The 25,997-nt window shown below is 40.8% G+C and overlaps 3 protein-coding genes across 5 annotated transcripts in view; 2 read left to right on the plus strand and 1 right to left on the minus strand.

The window, feature by feature from the left end:
• baiap2l1b (BAR/IMD domain containing adaptor protein 2 like 1b) overlaps positions 1-3,400 on the plus strand; it is a 32,632-nt gene extending 29,232 nt beyond the window's left edge. The window contains exons 13-14 of the mRNA XM_034142534.1: positions 2,331-2,380; positions 2,472-3,400. Coding sequence (XP_033998425.1) covers positions 2,331-2,380; positions 2,472-2,544 — 123 coding nt within the window. The 3' untranslated portion in view covers positions 2,545-3,400. The remainder of the gene's footprint in view (positions 1-2,330; positions 2,381-2,471) is intronic.
• A 587-nt stretch (positions 3,401-3,987) lies between these two features.
• bri3 (brain protein I3) lies at positions 3,988-9,897 on the minus strand. The gene is made up of 3 exons (XM_034142535.1): positions 9,325-9,897; positions 8,292-8,400; positions 3,988-5,375 (listed from the first exon to the last, which is right to left on the minus strand). Exons 1-3 carry the CDS (start codon positions 9,467-9,469, stop codon positions 5,243-5,245), a joined length of 387 nt encoding a protein of 128 aa, XP_033998426.1. The 5' UTR covers positions 9,470-9,897; the 3' UTR covers positions 3,988-5,242.
• Positions 9,898-12,345: 2,448 nt separating this feature from the next.
• On the plus strand, positions 12,346-25,628 carry tecpr1b (tectonin beta-propeller repeat containing 1b). 3 transcript variants are annotated; one of them, XM_034142365.1, is made up of 26 exons: positions 12,346-12,460; positions 12,653-12,752; positions 13,630-13,862; positions 13,951-14,133; positions 14,564-14,686; positions 15,132-15,254; positions 15,624-15,798; positions 16,270-16,370; positions 16,463-16,564; positions 17,439-17,566; positions 17,662-18,275; positions 18,808-18,920; positions 19,030-19,185; positions 19,686-19,835; positions 20,259-20,416; positions 21,156-21,283; positions 21,797-21,893; positions 21,984-22,080; positions 22,166-22,245; positions 22,328-22,384; positions 22,471-22,645; positions 23,073-23,208; positions 23,360-23,452; positions 23,538-23,644; positions 23,898-24,017; positions 24,605-25,628. In XM_034142365.1, the coding sequence occupies exons 3-26, from the start codon at positions 13,638-13,640 to the stop codon at positions 24,743-24,745; spliced, it is 3,582 nt and encodes a 1,193-aa protein (XP_033998256.1). In that variant the 5' UTR covers positions 12,346-12,460; positions 12,653-12,752; positions 13,630-13,637; the 3' UTR covers positions 24,746-25,628. The 3 variants fall into 3 exon arrangements, with proteins under 3 accessions (XP_033998256.1, XP_033998257.1, XP_033998258.1); XM_034142366.1 differs by having other exon boundaries at positions 21,800-21,893; XM_034142367.1 differs by having other exon boundaries at positions 18,841-18,920.
• Positions 25,629-25,997: the final 369 nt, after the last annotated feature.

Consider the following 25,997-nt stretch of genomic DNA (forward strand, 5'->3'; position numbering starts at 1 on the left):
GCACCCTTGTCTCTCATCTTCAATGCAATCTTGTAACTAATATTTTTTTCCTGGGTAAATTGCGCTCGCTTCCAGTGAAGTTTATCTGCCCTTCATTCTTAGGAACTTCACACAACTATGCTTCATGTCAAACACAGATCTAAGAATAGATGAAGGTCTCCACTGCTACAGTTAGACTGTTATACTGACTTATGTTCAGCTCAGTGTGTGAGTGGGTGGCTGCGTCTGTGTGTTGTGTGTGCACGTGTTTGTGCAGTGTGTCGGGTTAGTTAAGGACTGGCTATAACATTCATGAACATTATTGTCAGAGTTTCAGTGCTTTTCGGTGATAAGCTGTATAAATAAGGGCCGACATAAGGGTTAATGTGTTTCTGCACTGAAACTGGCAGAAAGTCAGTCTATTGTTCCTATTATACTGCATGTTTGTTTTCTATTTGTTAGTTTGGTAATAATTCTGCGCGTGCTATAAATAGAGCTGAACTTTAAGCCAAAATCTGATTCTCCCAGTGCTGTTATCAAACATGTACATGACAAGAAACTAATTGTTGTATGTTGCAGCAAAGCCTTTTATTCAATGTTGCAGGTTGGTCCAAAGAAGGAAAGGTGAGAGGAGGGAGGGAGGGAGGTGATGGGAGGTGATGGGAGGAGAGGGTGAGGAGAGGGTGAGGAGACAGGAGGGCTGTGGGAGGTGGGGTTACCCTGGAATGCACTGTCACCAGGAGAATAATGCACCCTCACTGGTTCGGTGCTTTCCGTTGAAGAATAGATAATGACTCGCAGGAATTGATATATTTAGAGGATGGGAACAAACGCAGAGATGTGAGGGATTGAGATCTGAAGGGGATGTTGGAGGAGCAGAGACAGCGATCATCTCCATGCAGAGGAACGAAAAGAAGTCTTACAGAGTGAAGATATTCTTAGTTCTCTCACTGAACTCAGATGCTGTCTGAACCGGTGTATATTCCAGACGCATAGACTCAGATCGTTGAACTTTAGAATAAGGTTCACTGTGCTGTACTTTTTAAACTAAAATGACCTCCATGTATGTCTATTAGCTGAATGACTATAAAAAACGGGTTGCACAGCAGGAAGGGAACATTTATTGTACCAGATTGTAAGTTTGGGAGATATGCAGAACATTTTGATTGTGACCAGGTTATAGAAAAGACTGTCTGTGCAGGACAAACAAAACAAGAACTCAGTCACATCAAAATGCAGTCAGGGTCAACAAACATAGAAAGTATTGTTGCTATGTGATTTGTAATCCAAACATCTGTAAAAGGAGGACAGATGTGAAACTATTTCCTTTAGGGAATAACCATAGAGGGAATAACAGTGGTGACAGAGAGAGAGACTGACAGAGACATCAGTCTTCCGATCCACTTCTGCCCTCTTGTGGTTTCTGTGCAGTACTGCAGGTTGATGACCGGGTGACAGGCTGCCAGGAAGACCAACAATATACAGCTCACCTAAAAGGAGCTGTGTCTGAAATCTCTCCATCATTTATTAATTCACTACTATCTATATTGTATACACCGTTATACTTTGTGAATCATTTTTAGATTTCTGACTTTTTGGCATCATTCAGATTTTTTTATTCCATTATGGGATTGTTCTGACAGAAAACCTAAATTCAGTTAAGACACTAAATGTATTGTACTAGAACGTATATAAGGATGAATGTAGTGCACAGCCTGTGTTTACATTCCTGATCAGTTTCACATGAAGATACAGGAAGACTTTTTTTTTTCTAGCTGCAGATATAAAGTAAAACTCCACACTCGATCATATGTTTGTATAAGTTTCCTTAATATGTATTCATTTAGGCTGTGGTAGATTGTCTCCTCCTTTTCCCCAGGACCCATTTACTTTTCTTCTTTCACTGTATCTGAGGTGTACTAGGACCCAAAAAGTCTGTATATAGGATGATCTCAATAATTACCTAATTTAAAAGTTTCTACCATCTTGAACAACAATCCTCTTCTTCAGAGGTAAACCCTGCCCTACACAACGCGTCTCTGTGGCATCACCTTTGGCTCATCATGAGGAAACTAAATGTGGTTGATTGTGGAACAGACTTGAATTTCCAGAAGATCCAGATTCCAAACACTGCCTCGTGATATGACACTGCATGTTGCCTTTCCCACACTTATCCATTCATCCAGTATGTCCTTCAGCAAACCAGAATGTGTGTGTTGGGTTATAATGAACTCAAAAAAGGGGGAAAGTGGATTAGTATTCCTGGATAGTATTCCTCGTGCTAAAGTGTCAGCGTTATACATGTTTTATACAGTGGAAAAAGTAATAATGAGACTGTGTTTCTTTGACAGGCATCGCAGGCTAATGGCACCTCGAGACCTGGTCAGCCTGCTTACCTCGCGTGAGTCACAAATTAAAACATGAACGCCATAATCTGCCTCCCTCTCACTCAGACACGCACTCATCACTCATCTCATGCTGCGTTTCCACAGGGGAGGGAACCCATTCGCCACAGTCCGGCTACGTCCAACCGTCACCAACGACCGCTCCGCACCGTCCATCTGACCGGGCCTCATTTCCACTCACCCTCCATCCTCACAACATCCTGTCCAACTTCCTGTGTCCTCCATACAGCTCCGCCCTGCCTCCACTGTCCAGAGGCTTCTCCTCAGTCTGAACTGAGACAGAACTTGGCCAGCACTGAGAAAAAAAGAAAATGCCATTTGAATCTGTGATCCCCTCACTGCTGCAAAACTCTCACATGGAAGTCATTTGGGACTGTTTTAATTTAACAGAACGAATGCTCATATATTTAAGATATATATCTATATTTTCTATGTCTATTTTTGTCCCTCTGTTTTGTGGTGGTGATGTTTAAAAGACCACATTCGTACCTGCACTTGAGAAATGGATAAATAAAAATGCTCAAAGAAAATATTTATTTTAATATTTATGCTGTTGATGTGGCTTTTTCATCGTCCAAATGACTGTTAGAAAAATATTTTCTGTTGCCATAGGACAGTAGAAGAATGTACTGTAGGACCTCTGCATTTCACCGTCAGGTCCTCATGGAAATGTTGCATCCTAGAAGAGACCTTTACAGAGATGCATCCAAAAAAAGGCACACTAGTGATCTTTGTATATACATTTGTTGTGAACAGATGCTATACATATTGTCCTTTGCCATCTAACTTAATTTTTTTGTGGAGCTAGAAAAATGTGGAGACAGGACTTTTGCCTTAATGACACAAACATAACTACTGTAAAAATATAATTTACCTGTTGTAATCCTAACATTGTGGACAATCATTCCTGCTTTCATCATTACACACATCATTTAAAGAACAGTGTGTACACTTGTTTGACCCACATTGCAACCTTAATAGAATTTGCTGTATGAAATAAAGGTGTATTTCTTCAACTTGCTGTTTAGTTTTTTATCATGACCAAGGTGTATAATTGTTATTGTGCATCTCTTGTTTATATGAAAGGTAAAAGCATATTTGACTGTCTGTCAAACGGGCCATATTGTGCTAATTTTCAGGTTCATATTTATATTTAGTGTCTCTACTGTGACATGTCTCCATGCTTTAATGTTCAAAAAGCTTTATTTTTTCCATATTGCCTGTGCTGCAGCACCTCTTTTCTCCCTCTGTCTGAGAGCCATGTGCTGATTGGTTAGCTGGCTGGCTCTGTTATGATTTGTCAACCGCTTACAGATGTCCCGCCCCTTAGCCAATCGTGTACAATGTGTTGGAGCGATAGCCAATAGAAGCGTGAGTTTTGCAGGATGTCACTTACGGAAGGTTAAAGGTATAATTGAGAGGTCTCAGGCAGAAACTCCCTCTAGAAGGATCTTTGGGATTTTAGCCTTTGCAGACCATTTACATGCACAAAAACCAATATTCCACACTACAGTAAAGGGAAAACCCAACAAAGCACAATAGGGCCCCTTTTATGTTCATTCAAGGTTAAAAAAATAAAATAAAATCAAGCAAGACAAACACGTATGTCGCATTCATTTTTAATTACAGTAACTCAAATATAAAAAGTAAGAACCTCAATCATAAGAGCGTGTGTAGTGTGTTTTCTAAAGCAAGACGATTTTTTAAACCACTCCCACCACCTAGTTCTATCTCTTTTTCTACTGCCATGGACAGCTATATAACAACTCGCTGTGATGGAAGACATAGACACGGATACACTTCAGATACAGGGACGAAGACATTCTCCATAGATTGTCTGGTTGGGGGGCGGCGGGGGGGGGGGGGGGGCAAGGTGACTTGTCACAGAGTACTAAGATCGAAATCCAGAGATTATACACATTATTGAGAGATGTCTTCAGCTTTTCTCCCAGCATGCATCCTTGAAGTGAACCTCTGGATATTAAAGGAGAAGTCTGCGCTTTGACAAAAGAGTCTTCTTAAAGTAGGCAGAAGTCCGAAGTCAAACAGTGATTGAGGTTGTAAAGTCGAGGGCGTTTCAGATTGTATGTACCTGAGGTCTGCATTGGCCCTGGAAAAGCACAACCCAGCAGAATAATCATCAAACAAACCTTCCGTGCAAATATGGCCCCAAGAAATGACATCAACAAAAAGAGACAAAATGTCTGAGACAAGTCCATTGTTTCAGCCGGGACAGTTCACGTCCAAGGATCTTTACATGTATGCTTTCTTCTCTCAAAAACCCATGTTATTCCCCTAAGCCAAAAACAAACATCTCAAAAAAAGGTTTACATTTCTGGAAAAAGCTGATACATCGGTGATCTACATGGATGCTTTGTTGAGTACAATGTAACTAAGCACACAAATATGTATGCATTGTGCCAGCGAATACAAAAGGAAAAAGAAAACTCATGTTTCTCAGTTAATTCTGGCTTGAAAAACATAAAAGGAATCTGCTCAGGTCCTTGGACAACTGAGCCAAATCTACAGGAGAAATCACGACTGATGGAATCTCTGATGATCACTCGGCATGTAGTGAAGGCACTGACAACAGCTGGACACTAACATCTGCTAGAACACATCCTCAACTAGATGAACATAGATTTGTACAAGTGCCTGTAATAAAACATCATGGTAATATCATCTTGATCATTTCATTGTACATAACATAATGGCAACAGCAAATGTGCAATATTAAGAAAGAAAAACAAAGTAAAGACAAGGAAATGCTGGATTATGTGTGTGTGTGTGTGTGTGTGTGTTTGTGTGTGTGTATGCGTGGGAGCAGGAGCAGGTGCAAGGGCCGTGGTTTGGTCCCTCTAACCAAAGGTGGCGCCACAGTTGGGACACCTTCTCTGGCGCAGTGCAAAGCAGAAGAGGAGACCCAGGGGGAAGAAGAAGATGGCACACAGGATCCCCAGGCAGGTGAAGTCATCCTCCAGGACCCCCACTCTGCAACACAAGCACACACACACAGCAGGAGGTGTTGGTAAGGAGCGAAGATCAAAAAGAAGCACAGATGCAGGATTTTAAATGGGAGATAAATATTCTTGGGTTTGATAACTGAGAAGCTGAAGGCACCTGGATCTCAATTTCTATATGAAGTGACCGGTAAAGTATCTCAATAGAAAGACAGAAAATAAATGACATAGAAACAAACGCAAATACACAGAAACAACCGAAACTATATAAAAAAACATCCACGAAGAGATATAAAACAACCAAAAACGAAAAAGTAGAAAAGGACAGTAAAGGAAAAAAAAAACACTGAGAATATACAACAACGGTTAAAGAGACATAAAACCACAAAATGACACACAATACAAAAAAAAAAATCTAACAACCAAATAAAAAAAAGCTTTAGAAATGTTGTTTTTTGACATTTTGTGTCTCTCTTAGTCTAGGTTTGTTTCTCCTCTGTAGGGGCATGGAGGACCTTTTAGATGTCTTTCTACAGGAGCTGGTCTCATAATCTGTCCATGGCTGGAGGCTGTCAGTAGCTACTCATTCACAGTTATTAGATTATTAAGTTGTTCATCTATTAGTTACACTGAATAAACACGCAACTTTAAATAATGTTCCCTTTATTATTATAAAAGTATTAATATTGGCCATATTGGAAAGATTAGAAATTGTCAAAGCAGAGAGAAGGGTTCTGGCAAAAATTCTCCTACTTCCAACACGCATGGAGCAGGGAAGCAGCCTTTACAATCGAGAGATAATTATTCAGTGAACTGCTGTTAGGAAAATGTAATCATGTCTGTTTCAAAAGTGATTACAACGTTGGACGTAGGGGATGTTTTTCCAGAAACCCCCACTCTGCTTCGACAATTTCACATCTTTCACCATAAAACTGTATCAGCTGAATACGTTTAAAGAACTTTGGCTTTTGGTGCTTCGAAGAAATAAAGAAGAGAAAATAAAGGACCATCTAGGGAAGGATTTTGCCCTGTGACATAAGAAAACAGCTGCCTCATGTTTGTCAGGACATGAAGCAGCTTGTTTTGAAGCTTTAATGCAGAGTCACGGTGAACACAGAGTCCCATGACTGCACTACGTCCACCAGTAAATCTGCTGGAGGCCCCAGAGAGAATGAACAAATGCTGTGTATGAAGCTAGACCTTAAAGAGGTGGGAAATGAAAAGCTCTTACTGCTAATGCTATATATATATATATAAAATATAAATAATCTTAATATATCCGCCTTGATTGCACTAACAAAATTAGATCCTGCAGAAGTGAGGACCTTTGATTGACCTTCCTTAAATCATGTTAGCTTCTAATAATACGGCAAGCAGCTGACAGTGTTTGGTGTGCTGTGCCATGTTGTTTACACACTTTGTTTGTTCACTGGTATCAGGAACTGTCACTGACCGAGGAATCATGGCCATGATGCAAAATGAAGACTTAAACTGTACCGGCCACTTCTGTCTGTTATACATGTTGTGTATTTTATAAGTAACAAAGTGTCAGGGAGCTGTGTTTATTACCGTAACTGTGTTGGAATGAAGTTACACAACTTAACACATTATTAAACATTGGTAAAGTCGTGTATAGATGTTTTTTTTCTTCTGCTATATACTACTCCACTACAAAAATCCAGTGACACACATTCTACTTTTTACTCCACAATTATTTTTTTTTTTAATTACTCACGTTGAAGATTAACATTTAATAATAAAAAGCATAATCAACAAATTATTTATCAATTACTATAAAAGATGTAGACACAACTTTATTAATGCACTGGTTCAATTCAACAGCTACCTAGCAGTATTTTTATAAGTATAAGTTATTCCTTTACCAGCTGAACCATTAAAGTGATGAACTGATCAATACTTTTAATAAAATAATATTAAAAAAAATATTCGGGAATGAGTCATTCTGCAAAGTGAGTACACATTTATTTTGGTACTTTAAATATGTTTTGATGGTAATACTTACATTTTGAATGCAGGACTTTTACTTGTAACAGAGCATTTCTATCCCATTATTTTACGACTCCACCAATGGATGTTTTTATAAACCGCCCTCCCCCCCCCCCCCTCTGTCACATGTTTGAGGCCGTTGTCATCTGACTGACGCCGTTGTCATCTGACTGACAGGATGTTGACTCAGGCACAGTGAATCTATCTTTCAAAACTGAAAGTTACTTCTGCTTAACATTAGGTCAAACTGTAGGCTTGACGCCATACGCACAGAGACAATGAAGGTACACATGCAGATAGAACAATAATTAGGCACAGGAAGTTAGAACTTTATACTCTGAATGAACTGCGCTCAGATCCCACTTAGTCACAGAGAGCGCATGTTTAACCATGTGCTCATCACTGTCAGTCATATACTGTATTATACAAGCTAATAATATGCATGTGTGTTAGGGTGGTGACATATAGCGTTCACGATAATATACGTGTGGAGTATTTAATAGGATTTTTCTTTAAAATATTGTGAAAATGGCATTATTCTAGCTGCCGTAATGACTTCATATTATTACCTATATATTGACATTTGAAGATACAAAGATTATTTTGTATATTTGTTTGTACTTCAAAACTGTTTAGACGTGCCTTTTAGATTAGTGTTGATTTTATTTGTATGTTCTATTTAGGCCTATGTTTTATAGAGAATATAGATCTCACTCTGAGTTACTGTTGTTGTTTACAAATAAAATATCCTAAGAGATCATTTTTTCATTTTTGTTTCATTGTTATTTTATATTTGAAAGCAAACTCTGCTGAGCTATAGAACAATACAACTTTTCAGTATTATATTATATCACCAAGACTGTAATTATCATGAAAATACCCTAAAGTGTCATATTTTGTAGGTCTATATCTGCCACCCATACATAGTGTGTGTTCTCACCTGCAGGCGGGGCAGCCTCCCACCACCACCACAGACGGCTGTATGATGGTGTAGGATCCGGGGTAGGGCTGCTGGGCTATGGCAGGGCCCATTTGGGCTGATGGGTATCCTGTAGTGGACAGCAGGCACACATGTTAATATGGACATTCAGAGTAAATCACAACATTAACAATTACCGTAACATGTTTAATGTGACTTTGTTATGAGTGTGTTTGTAGGAGAGTTTACGTGATTATGACCCTGACTGAGGTTATATTAATTTGTTTTCCACCTGTGTCCATCTGTTGTGATATCTCCGCAACACAATAAACACTGATACCACAACCACTTGTCGCTGTACAAATACACTGTTTTTTTTAATAATGATCCCTTTTCAGTGGCAGAACCAGGGTATTTAAATACATACAAAATACAAAGAACATGTGTTTCATCACACAGGAAACAAGAAAAGCAATCTTCATTTTAGGAAAGAGTTACTTCCTTGTCATTGCAGCTCTTATACTATCAGTCATATGACAGCCTTTGTCATGTAAAGCAGACACAAACTGTATAAGGGCTGGGGCCACAATAGAACAACTTTTAGTGCTGCACTGTGCCAAAACTGCATAGCTTACATATTTAATCTAAAAATCTCAAAACCCTGCCTTAAAAATATCCAAACATTAATTTATAAGTGATGTGTGGTTTATCGACTGACTTTTAAAGCCGCATATTTTCATTCACCCAAAAACAGGTCAGACACAAATGCCAGACATCGCTATCGGGATACTGCGCATGCGCAACTGTGTAGCACCTGATAAACGAAACTTATTACTCAAACAGCAGGGTCTTTTTTTTAAAGTCTTGATATCTTTGGTTTAAATGTTGACACCTTCACACAAAAACACGCACAGGCAAAATCAAAACAAGGTCAAAGCTTTCCTTTAAACGAAGACGGAAGTGGGCAGCAGTGAGCCCTCTCTTACCGTCCGGGGGCTTTACTTTCTGGTAAATGTGGACCATAAACGTGTGCTCCGTAAACGGGGCTACTTGCCTTGTCCGGCGGGGTACTGGTAGGGCGGCGGGGCCGGCGGCGGGATAGCCCCATAGCTGCTCTGCGGAGGGGCATACTCGTAAGCCCCTGGGACGGTGTTGTAGCAGGGGGGTCTGTCCTGGAGAAGAGGTTTGCTGTCCACCATCTCAACACAACGTGATGCGACCCCAAGTTGTCTTGTTGTCTTGTAGCCTTCACTTCAACCACAGTGGAAAAGGTCAAAACTGAACTCAGGTTACTTGTCGTTAGTTGTCCGAAAAGCCGTGTGACGTTCGTTGAAACGCAGTTGCAACAAAAACAAAGAAAAAGACGCTGCGCAAAAATGAAACTTCGTCCCTCTCCATGCGCCAACTTTGTCCCCGGCGGCGCAACAACCCCAAGTATTTACCAAATGTCCACTAAATAGACAGGAATGGTCAGGTAATGGTTAACTTAACTCCATTTCCCTCTTCGAAGTTGGTCCTTTGGTACCAAAACAACAGGAATCTGTCATCGCAACGCCGTGTGCCCGTGTAACTCAGCTGAACTCAGGAAGGCTTTTCCTTTCTGTCTGGATTGTCACAAGAGAAGAGAATCATGTGATGAGCTGCTGTAGCGCCTCTGCGCACTCAAAGGCTTCTTAAAGCGACAGTGCATACAAATAAAAGCTCGGTGCTGCATGCATGCAGTGCACTGCAGAGCCAGCACACATTCCACTACCTCCGAGTGCACACTGGTTTTAATATGGTCCTACCAGTGTACACAGTCTACACGCTATGCTATACTAGTCAACATGTATTAGGTAAATGGTCCACAGATTGAGTTGAGCATACCTCGTCGTGTGTGCTGGTTAAACTTTGTTCACATTGTGACTTACATAATTGCTGTCCTCATTATAAGTGGGTAACCCTTAATGTTGCATAATATTAGATTTACATGCTCAGATTTATTTAGAGAATGGTTGCAGGTTTGGGGAGGATACAAGTGAGTGACTAACAGGAAATATAAAATATTATAATTTGTTGAAATGAGCGGCAGTCGAAAAATCCTTATCAAGATGTATGAAGGGACCACATATTTCAATATTTTAATCTAATTTTAACTATCATAATTGGATGTCAAAACAAAAATATATACTCATCAGTTATTTAATTCATTTTTTTCTCTCTAATTCTCCTTCCATGTTTCCCACAGGGGCTCGGTTTAATGTGACTTTATTAACAATGTGTTTATAGCCTATCATGTTATAGTATGTTAAGCTGTGGTAAGGTTAAACTCTTTAGGTAGGCTACTTACTATACTTTACACTTTATGATTGTTCATACTTATACTCCAAAACATTTTAAACAGGGGAAATGATGTACTGTTAGTACTCTTCGTGTATTTGACCGCTATAGATATATTTCAGATATTTTTAGATACACTTATAAATTACTGGTATAAATGCATTGTCAAATGTTCAACCAGTTGTGTCTTCTTGGGCGTCATTCAGGATGTATATGACTTTCAATCAGTTTGTTGTTGAAACTTAAAATCAGTTGCTGCTTAGAGAGTTGTAGTGAGGCAATAAATGCAAAAACACAATGTTCGTATAATAATCCTCTTGAAGATCTTTAATTCTTGCAAGCATGGCTCCTTCTAACAATTGAGCACTAGGTAACATATTTAACAGCTTTCAACAGCATTAAAGAATTACAGCAGAGGGACTTTAACAGATGCATGTCGTAAAAACACAGGTACCCGCTATAAAAACTAAAACGAAACATAAACACTGAAGGGGACTTCCACAAGGGTTTGACCTCATGACCCCAGGTCAGTTTGTTCTCTTCCCACTAACTTTTATCTTGCTGTTATAAAAAACGTAATCCTCAAATCACTCACTGTCGCACCAGTATAAAAAGTATTGATAACAATTGAATGCAGCACTTTTACTTGTTATTGTACTTATATTGTTGTAATGCTTCTTGTATGAGTAAATTATCTGAATACTTTTTTCACCATTGTAAAATTAGGAAATGGCACGCTTGTCCAATCGGTCAGCCAGTTTTCTTTTCATCCAAAGACTCTACCTTATGATTATCACTCATCAAATACAGTGCATTACTTTTAGGTAACAGTGTATGGCTTTAACTTTACTAAACATCAGTGTTTTCACATTTTGAATGATGTTGGTGCATAAATATAACTGCTGCATTAATGTGCTATGTTGTATTTTAGGTTTTAGGTTGTGCTATCTGTTAAATCCTTTTTAGATAGTTCTACTCAAATGTTTCTGTGAAACCATCATCATTTTAGTTGCATCGCTGTCCAGTTAAAACAATTTTTCTTTTAAAAGTCAAATCTCCATGAACTAAAAAAACATTCCTGTTTCAGCTTTGTGATGATGCATTTTCCAGCTGATACATGGTTGTTTTTGAATACATTATTGATCTTAAGAAGTAGGAACATTTTCTCAGCATGTAAAGGAAAACTGCATCCTTCTGGTCATCAGAAAAGTTACATTATCCCATTTGGAAAAACATTTTGACTGGACAGGAAAGGCCTGAAAAAAGTGATCTGCGCAGAGTAACAATAGTTGTCAGACAAATGTAGTGGAGTAAAAAGTACAAAAGTTGCCTTTGAGCTGTAGTGGAGTAGAAGTATAAAGTTGCAAAACATGGTTAACTCAAGTAAAATAAAGTAAAAGTACATACTAATTGTACTTATGTACACTGTAGTAAATGTGCTTACATGGCAAACATCATTGTTATTTAAGAAAGCTGTCATTAAATAAAAGTTTCTCAGCAACATTTTCTTTATAGTAATGTGCTGGTGGTTGCTATGAAATATTCCTAACTGTAGCTAACAAGTAAACCCAACCTTGGGCTTCAATAATTCATCTGGCGCTGAATAAATTATTGAAATATGTAAATCAATCAGCAGCGACCGTCGGAAAAAAAAAGAGCTGCTCGTGTTCCACCAATAGGAGACGGAGATTCACCCCCCTGCGGAGTCTCAACCAATCAGAGAAGCACTTCCGCCATTTCCTGTTGTGGGCTCGGGAGTTGCACGGAGCATTCCTCTGGTCCAGAATGTGAATTAAATGCCCCAGCCGAAATGTGCATGGACCACTTTACTTTGCTTCTCCAAAGCTGTTGCTCATGATGGAGTTGTATATGTAAGTAATTGATATTTGTATGAAAGTGTGTGTGTGTTAGCTGCCTGCTGTCTTTAACCTGGAGACTCTGTAAACAGATTATACCCGACTTTGCGGCATATGACTCCATATCGACTATATGTGTTATTACGATGCATTGCATGCTTTATTTCTCTGTGTTTATTTAACATAAGGGTTTTGGATGTGTCCTAGCATGGGCCTCGGAGATGGCAGGTATCGGCTGTTGCACCTGATGTCATGTCGCGTGTGTTGATATTCCCTTGACAACCGCGGATCGGATACCAATATACAGGTAACGTTGTGCTGCTGTGTGTGTGTTTGTCTACGTGTTTAACGGTCCACTGCAGACTAAAAGGTACATCAAGTTTATTCTATGAATCTGAAGTCTTGTAATGTGCTAAATGTACCTTTTTTTTTGCAGCCCATGTATTTCCGTGTACTTTAATTTATAATTAAGCTGATTTAGGTTTTATTATGTAAATGCACATTGCATTTTAATAAACCAAATAAAGGCCTGTGTGATTGTATGGTTAATCGAGGAATAGTGACTGTCAATACTGAAGCGGATTAGTGTCAGTCGATAAAGCAAGCGTCAAGGTAGGAAGAATAACAAGAGGCTTCCTGTCTAATTTTCAGATTAAAAGCCCACTGTCAGGTTTTAGTGCTCAATAGAAAATATAAAGATATTTCCAGACTGATGTAAAAATAAAATAAAAGTGCTTCCTGGACCCAGTTATAATTGTTCGATGGGCAATTTATCGAAGCAGGGTTGTCGGATTGATCCCAAGCTCCAAATGTCCACATGTAGTAATGTGCTTGGGCAAGACACTGAACAACAAATTGCTCTTGATAGTTTGCCAGCACCAATATGTGAGTGTGAATGGGTGAACCTGAGGTAACAGGGCTTTGGATAAAAGCGCCATATAGCCTAATGCAGTTTATTTACAAATTCTGAAAAAAAGAAAAATGATCTAAAAGTCTATGTATGCAATTCTTAAAATGATGCAAACTACCGTAGCGGGAGTATAACTACTCAAGGATGAATCTAAATGTAAATGTATCCTTTACTCAAGGTTGTGTCTCTTCAGGATATCATAGGACTGAAGTGTGGTCATAAAATAGATAAATGCAGCTGTGAACGATGTGTGATGTTCTGCTGTCTCCCTCAGGGGCCATCATGCCCATCACCATGCTGTGGGCCGTGGATGTGTACGGCCGGGTGTACAGCCTCTCCACAGCTGGCCAGCGCTGGGAGCGAGCAGACGACATGCTGCTGGAGCTGAAGCGCGTCACCGCGGGGAAGGGCCGCTGCTGGGGCATCGGCTGCGACCACCACGTTTACCTCAACATGATGCCCAGTGAGACCTCCATCCGCTACCGGGAGGAGACCTATGAAAACCAGGTGAGGTCAAGCTGTTTGTTGACACACTTACATTGTAGACGCTGTATAGTGTTATTACTGAATTGCTGTTTCTCTCCTTGTGTTTCAGAGGTGGAACCCTGTGGATAACTTCACTGACACGCTGCTGCCCACAGACCGCTGGCCGTGGAGCGACGTGACCGGGATGAACCCTCAGCCTCTGCACAGCTTCCAACTGCCGTCACGCAGCTGGGAGTGGGAGGGGGACTGGTACGTGGACCAGAGCTGCGGGGGGGAGCCCAGCCAGACCGGGGTAAGAAAATGCACATACTGTAAACACACAAACAGACTTTCATTATTCTTTGCTTCTTTCTGTAAATGTTTTGCACTTTTATCTGTTCAAAAGTCCTTACAAGACATCAACTCTTATTTGACATCTTGTTTGTTTATAGATGTGGTGTTTCCTTTACCTTAATTTCACCTGCTTTATATGAGCTTATTTCTTGTAACCACAATATTACTTAACTATATACGAATGTATGAATTTTGATTATACTTGCATCTCTATTTGTTTATGTATGGGCCTAGTGTAATTTGATGTTCCAACATTTTGTATGGCGAAAAAAGGTTTATTTAAATAATTTAATTTAGAAAGCATAAAAGCTTAACAAAATCATCTTTATAATTTTATTGAATGAATGAAATATAAAACGTCTTATCCTTTTGTGTGTGTGTCTCTTCAGGGTTGGGAGTATGCAGTCGATTTCCCGGCTAACTTCTCTCCGGACAAGAAATGGAACTCTTGTGTTCGTCGGAGGCGGTGGATCCGCTACAGGAGATACACAGCACAGGGCTCCTGGGCCAAGGTTTGGACGCTCTTAGTTTATATCTGTAAGACTCAGGAATGATGTGATAAAAAAACACAATTAGTTAATCATGGCGAATTTACAATAATCGTGAAAATTGTCACGAGTGACTGTAATGTTGATTTAAGAAATGTACTTAATAAGAATTTTCTTTCACTAAGGATGTTCTCTAGAAAATACATTTGACCTATCTGTGACATGCCATACAAATAGTTTCTTAACTAAATGTATGTAGGGATTCCAGTATGTTTTGGTACCATTTCAAGAGTTTTAAGCATATTTTGATGGTTATCTCAGTAATATTACAAAGTACAATTATTTTAGCTAGGATTCTCGTGACAGTTTCACATGCGTAGTTAGATTTTGTGAACTATCTGTGTTAAAAAGGTTGAGTGCACTGCATGTACGACTGAATATTTCAAACAAAGCCACCATGTTTCTGCAGATCCCCCTAGACAACCCCAGGAAGCCCCCCCTGCCGCTCTGTGACATCAGCTGTGGTGGCTGGGAGTTAAGCGACCAGTCTGGAAAGTATCCCTACCTCTGGGGTGTTTCCCAACAAGGAGAGGTCAGTCATGTGACTCCACATTTTCTTTTTCATATAAAAGGAATAGTTTGGATGTTTTATAGTAGTTTGGCATGAGGTGCCTCTCCATTGTTTTAAATACAGTAAGGGGATTGGCATTATTTACACTCTGCTGTTTTTCACAGTAGTGTATATTTTGTATCTTTGTACTACCATTGAAAACTTCATTCATACAGACTTATATGAGATCAAATAATGCACACATGTATCTCAGTCACACAATACAGCAGCAGGGTGATGTTAGTGCATTTCACTTATCTTTTTTGGCCACAAGAGGGCAGCATGACTTAATATAATGTACCTCTTCAAACATAAAGTTATTGAGCTATTTAACTTTACTTTCCCCTGCAGGTGTGGTTCAGGGAGGGCATCCACCCTCGGGTGCCGGAGGGCTCCAGCTGGGAGGAGATAGAAGTGCCCAAGGAGGTGGCTCAGTTATCGGCGGGCCCCGGGGACCTGCTGTGGGTCGTTCTGTGGGACGGGAACCTGCTGGTCCGTAATGGCCTCAGCCTGGACTGCCCGACTGGTCCGTATTGACTGTAGTAAACTTAGCCACCCCATTCTTCTGTCATCTTTGCCCACATTTCTTTGGATTATCATATAAATTGTCAATTTCAACACCACATCCAATTTCTTCAGTATATGATTTATATTTTTAAATTTTTACTGTACATAAACAAATCTAGGAAGTGGAAGAAAAGGTGTGAAATTATTGTAAACTTGTTTAAGTCTCTTAAGTTGTTCCATTATGTTTCCATGTGGGAACTAAAGAACATAGGCCAGACCTACAGTAAACTTCCCTACAAAGAATATCACTCATTTACTTATTTTACATTTCTCAAGTCAAATATGGTGGTTTAAGTTTTAAAGTAATTTGAAAAAAGATGCTATTGAATAGAACTTTTGCTTTAGAGGACAAAGACTTAAATAAAACAGCTTGCTAAGATAAGGTTTGCCTTTGTGCTGTGTCAGTGAACATCAATCTTTTTCCTCTCAGGCACATCATGGGTGGAGGTTGAATCCCCAACGAAGGAAATCGAAGCGCTGCATGTGTCTGTTGGAGTGAGCGTGGTCTGGGTGGTCACTAAAGACTATAAGGTGAATCCGTACTCCTCCTATATGTAACACTCTTAATATCTGTTGTTTATGTGGTGTTAAGTAACACATATCTATGTGTTTACGTGTGCAAGGTGTGGTTCAGGCGCGGCGTGAACTCTCACAACCCCTGTGGCTCCGGCTGGATCAGCATCGGAGGGGAGATGATGGTGGTAGATGTGGGACTCAATGACCAGGTAAAATACTTCATATAATAAGTATTTATTAAATTACAATCTGAATTTACAGTCATAAAACAAACTGAAACTCCAAGAGACGGTCAAAATAGCATTCCCCTCTTATACATTTTGCTCTTATAAGCTTGTTCTTGTTCTTTGTTTTTGTTCTTGTTCTTCTTGTTCTTGGTCTTGTTCTTCTTGTTCTTGGTCTTGTTCTTCTTGTTCTTCTATTACGAAAATCATGAAGCTTTAGCGTTTCAGTTATTCCTTTAGACCATACGATTCACTTTCACCTCAACTTTGGATCTGGTTTCAGGACAGATCAGGGCTGGGGTCGGTGCAGGAGAGCTTTCGTTCTGTGTCTCACTGCTGAGGACATAGCTAGCACTGCAAACCCTCATCTCACCCCTCCTCCCCTTCTGTTTCTCACCCCTCCTCTCCTTCCCCAAGCACTCCTACCTCTGCCCTGTAGTCCTAGCCCGTGGTTACCCTGTAACACGAGTACTGTCAGACGCTCCAAGCCAATGTCCCAGCAGTAGCACCTCAGGCCCAGCCTTATATATCCCAAGACTATATTCTTACTGGCGTGACATATGGAAACTCCCTAATTAGAAGCAGGCCAAGCCGTCACCATCCTATCCCATATTTCATATTTCAGGGCTGCGAGTATGGATATGGCTGGTGTGAGGAGGCAGGCGCCAGTGTTACAGTATATGGCCTTATAAAGTAACAGCTGCCTGTGTCCTGATAGTGCCACTGATGGAGTGAATAAAACATAATTCTGTTGTATTTGCCACATTTTTCCCTTTTGAGGTATGTGGGTACACAGTATACGCCTGTTGCCTTTCATCTTTGCTGTTCTACATTGTTTTCTCTTCTTTCTGTCTGTCAGGTGTGGGCTGTAGGTGAGGACCGCGGGCTGTATTTCAGGATGGGTGTGACGCTAACTGAGCCAAGTGGGAGCGGCTGGATTCCTGTTTCGGGCCAATGGGGAAACAACAAAGAGTTTATCCCACCCAGGTCTGTATTGAAGAAAAATCTTCTTCAATCTAGAAGTGAAACTGACCTGATTACATCCCCTATTTTGTCCTTCTCTGTCCATATGTGTTAAATAGGAAGGAGTGTGAGTTTGGGGGTCAGCTGACTGATGCCTCTCAGGCCTCGGTTCTGAGCTGCACTGACTCAGACTCAGAGTTGGGTCCAGCCGAACCACCAAACAGCAGCAAAGACGCTGCCGTCCTGGAAGCAGCAGCCTCCTCTGTTGTCCCTTTAGGAAGAGCTGACACACCTACGCCCCCCCTGAAATCAGATGACACCCCCTCAGCCTCCCTACAGGATGCCCCCAAAACATTCATCCCTGCAAGTGACAGCTTCATTAACAGCCTGGTGTCAGACAGAGACAAAACCTCCACCCCACAGCAGTCCATCACAGAGGCACCGCAGGAGGAGGTGGAGGAGCCGTCCCCAGCCCCGATAGCCCTGACCCCGGGGACCGTGGGGCCCGACGTCCCCTGGATGAATGTGGATCTGGAGGGGGCCGGAGCAGCTCGATGTGCGCAGGCGGCAGGACCCTCGTTGGGGGATGGCAGTGCTGCTGCCACCTATGCCCTGGGGACCCTGGAGACCCCTCAGGGGGTTGGAGAAGCGGATGCGCCCGTGTGGACCTGGATCTCTGGGGGGGGCTGCGATGTGGACGCCAGCTCTCAGATCAGCTGGCTCAGTCCCACAGGTATAAGGACAACCACAACTACTTTTGTTTGATGATATATTGTTACAGAATTAACTGTGAAAAACAACATTATTTACATTTTAAGACCATAAGTACAACCTTTCAAGGTAAAAAATAAGTTTTTAAGTAAATTCAGATAAATAAAATAAAAAAACTAACCAAAACAAACATTTAAATAGATCCTTGGGGCTCAGTAAACAACATTTGCACTATATATTTTTTACCAATTCCCCTTTTTTCCAAAATACCTTTTTTAAGATTGCAAAAAATAAATTATCATGGTTTATAAACTTTCATGTAGTCAGAGTACTCAAAATAATGTAAACACCTCATGGGAACTTTACTTATGTTCCAAATTTGATCACATTTAATATCAGTTAATGTCTGTATATCTGTGTTTGTATGTATGTGTGTCTTTGTGTTGTGTTTTAAACATTCGTGCATGTATAGAGATATGCTGTAGTGTACAGTATGTGTCATCTCTATGGTTGTCTGTCTGTCTGTTTAAATGTGTGAATCGTCGTTCTGTCAGGTCCGCTCACCAGCTCTCTGTCACTGACTCCAGTTCAGTCAGCGGCCTGGAGCGAGCAGCAGCAGCAGGAACACCGAGAGGAGATCAGCCGGAAGCCGCTGGAGAGAAGCCACGTAAGACTGCTCGTGTCTTAAACTTCTCTCAAACCCCTCGTTGTCTTGGTTTGTCACACCTTGTCTTGTGTCTTCTTTATGCCTTACATCCTCCTGTTTCCTTTGCCAGTCGGTGTGGGTGCGTAAAGGTGCGCTGCGCTGGATGAGGGACTGGAAGCCTCAGCGCTGGGTGGATGTGAGTGTTGCTCTGGAGCAGTCCACCAAGTCTGACGGCAGGAAGGACAGCATCTTCTTTGTCTACTACACACAGTATGACGAGAAGAAGGTTGGTTCTGCTGTTAAAGAAACATTTCCTCCCCAAAATGACCAATTATATATATATTTAAATATCCTGTGTCAACTTGAATTGTTCAAGGTGTAGAAGTTGTGAGGAAATGGAGACAAACAACCTCTATCTTTGACTGACACTGTCCAACTGTTACTGTTTAAGTGTGATTGCTGGTGTTTAACCACAGACAAGGGTGAATTATGTCCATTGTGTTTTTTATGAATGAGTCTGCTACAAAGAATTAAGAACAGTCTTGATGAAGTGAAATAATGGAGGACTGCATTTGACAACTGCAAAACAGTATAGATACACCTGTTTGTCACACACTTGCAGTAATTCTGCTTAATGAAGTGGTAACCTGATTTATTCACAAACACATGCATTCACACCATAACAAATTCTTCACATATTCAACAAGTAAACCTTCAAGTAATAGTCCCTTAAATGCTCCCTTCACAGCTTCTTTATATACAAATGTTCTTGTATCTCTGTTACAGTACCTGCATGTGTGTATAAATGAAGTGACGGCGCTGGTTCCAGTGCTCAGGGACTGCCACCATGCCTTTGCTGTGTACACCACCCAAAGGACCAAACAGAGGGGGCCTCTGGTGCTGGCAGCACAAACTGAGAAGGACATGAATGACTGGGTAACAATCACATATATTACAAACTTTCTCTCTTACCTGTAATGCTATTTATCAATCTAGATTGTTTTGGTGTAAGATACCAAGGGACGTAAATATTGGTAGTGGAGATGTCTGCTTTGCTCTCAAAGCACCAAAATAAGACCTTTTTAAAAACTCAACAGCAATGTCTCTTTCATGTCGGAACAATTTTATTTTTAGGAAGCGTGATTGACAAATTGCTGTTGAGTTTCTCAAAATAAAAAATGTTTGCCGCTATGATCACCCAGGCAAAGTGAAATATTTTTCAATTACGAGAGAAGGCTTCCCTGCTGCCAGTATCTTTAACATTTGGCAACTCCCAACAAAACAGTCTTAGATGGATAAAGATGTGTAGCCCATTGCTGATCTCATTTCCCTGTTTGTGGCTCTGTCCTCTGTGTTCAGTTGAGCCTGTTGTCTGACTGTTGCTGTGAGGGTCGAGGGATCGCCGGCCCCCCCTCCAGACAGGCGCTGTGGTCCACCACCTCAAAGGGAGACATCATGGTCCACGAGCCGTCCTTCTCCCTGGAGGCTGCCGCACACACACTGGCCTGTGACCTCATGTGAGACTCAGACCAAATACTAAACTCTGTCTGCCTGCTTTTGTAGTTTTCATTCTCTTCTCTTGGTTTCCATCACTTATTCTGTGTCTACGTGATCTTGACAGAGTTTATATAAGGTCTTGAAAGTTTGGACAAATGCTTGATTTGAACCAAAATATTTCCACGGTTAGGAATATGCCTAAAGTTGAGTAGAGATTGAAAAAACTGCTTGATATACAACTAAATCTGTTGATTTATCTCAAGTACAACATTTAAAATCACACATTTTTTAAATATGAATTGAAATAATCCTGTCGTCATATTTGTTGATGTCTCCTGGCATCAAAAATAAAATAATGAACAGCTGGTAAAATAAACAATGTGGAAATATACATTGGTTGCTATGGGTATAAAGGGATTCTGTACACTTAATTTTTCGCAGTTGCATTTCATATTTGATGATAAGGCTTCAAGAGTCTGTATATTCCTGATCTCTGAGCTTTGATATAGCTTTAAAAAAGTGCTTGGATATTCCTTTTTTTAAAGCTGTATGAACCGTGTCTTAATTCTGCTGCATGTCCGTTAATGTCGCTAACATGCTAACATACTGCTCTGCATTATGAACATGGATATTAAATGTTCTGCTAATGTGTCAAATCTCTGTCATGCTGTGAGTGGCAGCACTGTGTCTCTGTGTGCTAACAACAATGTGGCTAACGCTGGGTGCTAACGCTGGCTGCTCCGCTGTGTGCTGCTGCAGGTTCTGGCGCCAGGTCCCGGGTCACCTGCGCTGTGTAGAGTCTAACAGTCTGGGGCTGGTGTGGGGCGTCGGGTGGGACGGCACCGCCTGGGTCTACAGTGGTCGCTATGGGCAACCGACCGCCCCTGGTAAACTGTCCCATATGATTCCCACAAATTGTGCAATTATTCAGTTATCATCTCCTTTTAATATATTTATGTACAAACCAGTGATGGGTCCCTTAAAACATTTGTTTTAACATTTTTTAATCAAGGCTTTTTCTCAGTTAAGTATTTATTGCTGCTGCTTGAATGATTAACCAATATGTTGATCAAAATGTATCTGTGACCATTTTAATCATTGTTTACTTTGGTATCGAGTAAAATTGGAACATTGTACTGATAGATTTGATTGATATGCTAGTGCTTGTTCTGTAATGCATAATTGGTGCAATAATCTCTAATGAAAATAATAATTAACCCATATTTTTGTCACATTTCTAATGATTTATTTGCTTTACTACCATTTTTATTTAATGAACAGCTTGTAGTTTTGTGTGCAATTGCTTAAGCATCTGCTGTAGCTGTAGAGATCTATTTACCCACACTAGTGTAACTATTTATCTGCTAGCATTACATGAATGTCTATGTTTGTGTTGACAGCAGGAGATGAGGTTCAGATGCTCCAGCAGACTGATTTCAGGAGTGTCCATGTGTATGAGAATCAAAGATGGAACCCTATGGCTGGATATACAGACAAGTAGGAACATTTCATCTTCTGCCGTTTGAGTCAAGTCTTTGCTCTCTTTGACTGCTCCTTAAACATTAACTTCTTGCTTCTTGGCTCCAGAGGACTTCCTACAGACCGTGCGATGTGGAGTGATGAGAGCGGACTGAATGAGTGCACCAAAGGAAACACAAACCCTCCCACCCCTCAGTGGTCCTGGGTAGGTGATATAGAAAATCCCTCCTGTGCACAAATTCAATTTCTTGTTTCATCTCCAGCTGATCTCCAACAAAACTGTGTCTCAGGTGTCAGAGTGGACTGTGGATTACAACGTTCCTGGAGGGACAGACAAAGAGGGCTGGCAGTACGCTGCAGACTTCCCTGTGTACGTTACTATTATTTCTCAGGATATAAATTAAAAAAAGAGAATAAAGTTGCCATTTTTCTGACTGATCTCCCTCTTACAGGACGTTTCATGGCCACAAAACCATGAAAGACTTTGTGAGGCGCAGAAGATGGACGAGGTAATCAAACTCTCTCATATCACATATTTCGGATGTTTGTAACTCAGAGTTTCTTGACATTTAAAACCATAATATTCTGTATACAGGAAGTGTAAGATCACGTTGAGAGGTCCATGGCAGCAGGTCCCGCCCATCCGTCTGAGTGACATCTCTCTGATGCCGTGCCTGGCGCAGAGCAGCATGGAGCAGGTCCCTCTGTGGGCCCTCAGCGATAAGGGGGATGTGCTGTGTCGCCTGGGAGTCAGCCCCCAAAACCCTGAGGTGAGAAACGAGAAAAATATTTCTGACTGACAGTTACATCAATTCTTAACCCAGAGAGGTTTAAAGTGAGTAAATCATGATGAAAACAGGATTCCTTGTGTGTCAATTTCTTTACATTTGCACCATTTGCACATTGTTCAGCACAGAACTCCCCTATAAGGTTTTTTTTATTTCAATTCTGACATGTTGAACATATTTGAGATTACTTTTTTGCAATGATTTTCTTCCATTCTATGTTTATGTTTCCTGATTTTCTTCTTGTGTTCGACCCGTATGTTTATGTTATGCACCAATACACCAGTGTAGATTCCTTGTATGTGAAAACTAACTTGGCAATGGACCAGATTTTGATTTTGATTAATCTCTTCTCTGCAAACATCGCTAAACACAAGTCTCCCCTCTAACTGCGGTGTGTTTGGTCTCACAGGGCAGCTCCTGGCTTCATGTCGGCACAGATCAGCCCTTCAAGTCCATCTCCATCGGCGGGGCCAACCAGGTGTGGGCCATCGCTAAGGACGGAGCTGTGTTCTACAGAGGCTCCGTGTCCCCTCAAAACCCTGCAGGTCAGCTGACAAAAAGTCTAAATGCTCCGAGGGAAATCGTTTATGCATCAAAAACATCTTCTCCTATATGCAGTATTCAAAGCCTGTGAATGTTCTAGTTTTTAGTACATGCAACATACATTAAACATCAAGTGCTCTCCCCCCTCTGCAGGAGAGTGCTGGTACCACATCCCGTCCCCCCCCAGGCAGACCCTCAGACAGCTGTCTGTTGGGAGGACCTCCGTCTTTGCTGTGGATGAAAACAGTGAGTAGTGGAAAACACCATTTTCATACCTACTTAAAACCAAAGAGCCTTACATTTCAGTCAACCAATCTTTATGTATGTATAGGTAACCTGTGGATCAGACAGGGCCTCACCCCCAGCTACCCCCAGGGCTCTGCCTGGGAGCTCATCTCCAACAACGTCGGCAAGGTTACCGTGGGGCCGCTGGACCAGGTCAGTGTTTACAGCCTCCTGTCAAATACAGTGGATTTTACTATGTGTACTTTGTATGTATACTGGATTTACCAAAGCCACTAAATCATCCGTCAGGAACCTTTAGGACAGTATTGATGGGGATGCTTGGTTTGCCAACAGAAGCGAGTTTTATCAGCATGTGGCAGATATGACAGTGAGATCCCGGGGTAAACTATATCTGATAATAAACCGTGATTGGCTAGTGTTGGCTCAGTGCTGTGGTTCTCTCCAGGTGTGGATCATTGCAGATGGAGTTCCAGGTTTCACTTCTGAACCCCCCGGAGCGGTCTGCCACAGGCTGGGGGTCGGCCCCATGCAGCCCAAGGGCCAGGCCTGGGACTTTGGTATAGGGGTGAGTCCACCATCATGTCATATCATATTTTATTAATAATAATAATAACAAGCCTGGGAAAGTAACCTAATAAATGGGAAAACATTTAGTAAACAGGAGACGGTGTAAAGGTGTAATCCAGTTATTCATACATTTAGTAATAATATAGATAGTTTTTAAGCAATAAAGAGGAACAACAGCACAGTACAGTGCAAGTTGTCACAAAGCAAGATAATTACGTTTTATTTTTGTCCGGGGGAATCCCCCCAAAAATACACTAATTTAGCAATTGCATAACTGCTGCTGCAGTAGTGTGAAGTTACCTTAATTAAAGTACTTGGATTATGACAGCATTTTCACTACTTTACAACTAAAATAATGGCAAAATTACTTTTTCTTTTTTATTGTCTTTATTTGCATATTTCATAATGAGGTGATCAAAAGTTACCAAGTAAAGTTTCCAACTAATATTTTATTAATTTTCTTTTTTTTATTGAACAGGGTTTTAAAATGTTCCAGTATATTGCGGCCTCCTTAGCGCCCTCTAGTGCTCACATAAGTTAATGGCAAGTCATTTATTTCCCTCTGTGTCATTGTGTGTCTTCCAGGGAGGATGGGAGCACATCAGTGTGAGGGGGAACTCAGTGGAGGCTCCTCGTGCCCCTCATGTTCCGGCTGTGGGACCCCCGCGCAGCCCGCTCCCCCCGCGGCCCCCGACACAAGTCAACGGGAGTGCTGTGGGTGTGTAGCATCCTCCTCTTCTTCCTCTTCCTCCTCTTCCTCCTACCCGGCCCTGTCTGTGCCTGGATCCACATTCTTCTCCTTGGACCATTCCTACCCTTCATGTCGAGGGGATGCACAATCTGGGGTTAGACTGTTTACTTTGGTTGGATTTGACCCCTGATCAATGGATGAATGTTACTCCCTGGATCGTTTCCTTGGTAGGAATCATGTCAGTGTGCGGTGAAGATAAAACAGAAAAGGGATCTTGAAATATTGTGGGATACAAAATGTTAAAGGGAGTGCATGTGTGTGCTTTAGGCTATGTTCATTGGGTGTTTAGGGATCTAGCAATAGCTTTTATTCTTGTATACTAAATCCTGTGATAACCTAAGAGGGCGGGACTTTGATAAAGGGTTAGGGCTCGGGTACTAAACTAACTTCAAACACACAATCCCACTGTAGCCTAAACTGTCTCGGTTTATAGAAGTTTGTTTGTTTTTGCCGGTCGTACATTTGCATGTGATTTTATTTATTATTTTATTTATTTATTTATTGCACTTTTGTTGAATTTTGATTGTCCATATATTTTTGGTCTATTATGTTTGCAATGGAGTGTATTGTTTCGCCCTTATTGCTACAACAAGGCAAAATGTGAGATCTTCCCAAATCTATAATGTTCTTTAATTACAAGCGACTCCAGAGGTATATATAAATAATCATTCTACATTACCAAACATCTCTATCTTCCTGCAATAAGTACAGTTCTTCCTGTCAGTATTATATCCACACATACTCCTGCTATGACATGACGGTGACTGTTGAACTTCCACAGCAGGTCTGAATATCACCATGACTCCACATTCATCTTACAAGGGCATTGAAATGTGAAATAAAAATCTTAAAAATGTCTTTAAGTTTGGAGGTCATTGAAGTCGGTCTGGAAAACAAGTTGATTGCAGTTCTTATTTTGACAAATGGATCGAGAGAATTAAAGTGTAATTATAAAACAGCTTTAGAATGAAACAAAAGTCTCCAGCTAGGTTTAAATCAAGGACATGGGGTTACATGGTATTCCTTTTAACCACTACTAACCAAACAATACTTAAAAAATGCATTTTCCTGACATTAGGAAAACATATATTCGCTACTTCCCTCCACTAAAGAAGGCTGTGATAGAAAGCTCGAGAAAAGTAAGTTGCGTTTAGATAATCCTGACAAAATGATGACTGTCAGTAGCTGAAGAAGTTCTTTAACTAATATCACAATGTTGAAATAAAG

The sequence above is a fragment of the Trematomus bernacchii genome, unplaced genomic scaffold (genome assembly GCF_902827165.1).
Source record: "Trematomus bernacchii unplaced genomic scaffold, fTreBer1.1, whole genome shotgun sequence".
NCBI lineage: Eukaryota > Metazoa > Chordata > Actinopteri > Perciformes > Nototheniidae > Trematomus > Trematomus bernacchii.

Coding starts and splice junctions, on each gene's coding strand:
- bri3 (XM_034142535.1), bottom strand. CDS start 9,469: ATGGTGGACAGCAAACCTCTTCTCCAGGACAGACCCCCCTGCTACAAC. Junction 8,401..9,324: donor CCAGTACCCCGCCGGACAAG/GCAAGTAGCCCC, acceptor TGTCCACTACAG/GATACCCATCAGCCCAAATG. Junction 5,376..8,291: donor GGAGGCTGCCCCGCCTGCAG/GTGAGAACACAC, acceptor CTTGTGTTGCAG/AGTGGGGGTCCTGGAGGATG.
- tecpr1b (XM_034142365.1), top strand. CDS start 13,638: ATGCCCATCACCATGCTGTGGGCCGTGGATGTGTACGGCCGGGTGTAC. Junction 18,276..18,807: donor CAGCTGGCTCAGTCCCACAG/GTATAAGGACAA, acceptor TCGTTCTGTCAG/GTCCGCTCACCAGCTCTCTG. Junction 23,645..23,897: donor CCGTGGGGCCGCTGGACCAG/GTCAGTGTTTAC, acceptor GGTTCTCTCCAG/GTGTGGATCATTGCAGATGG.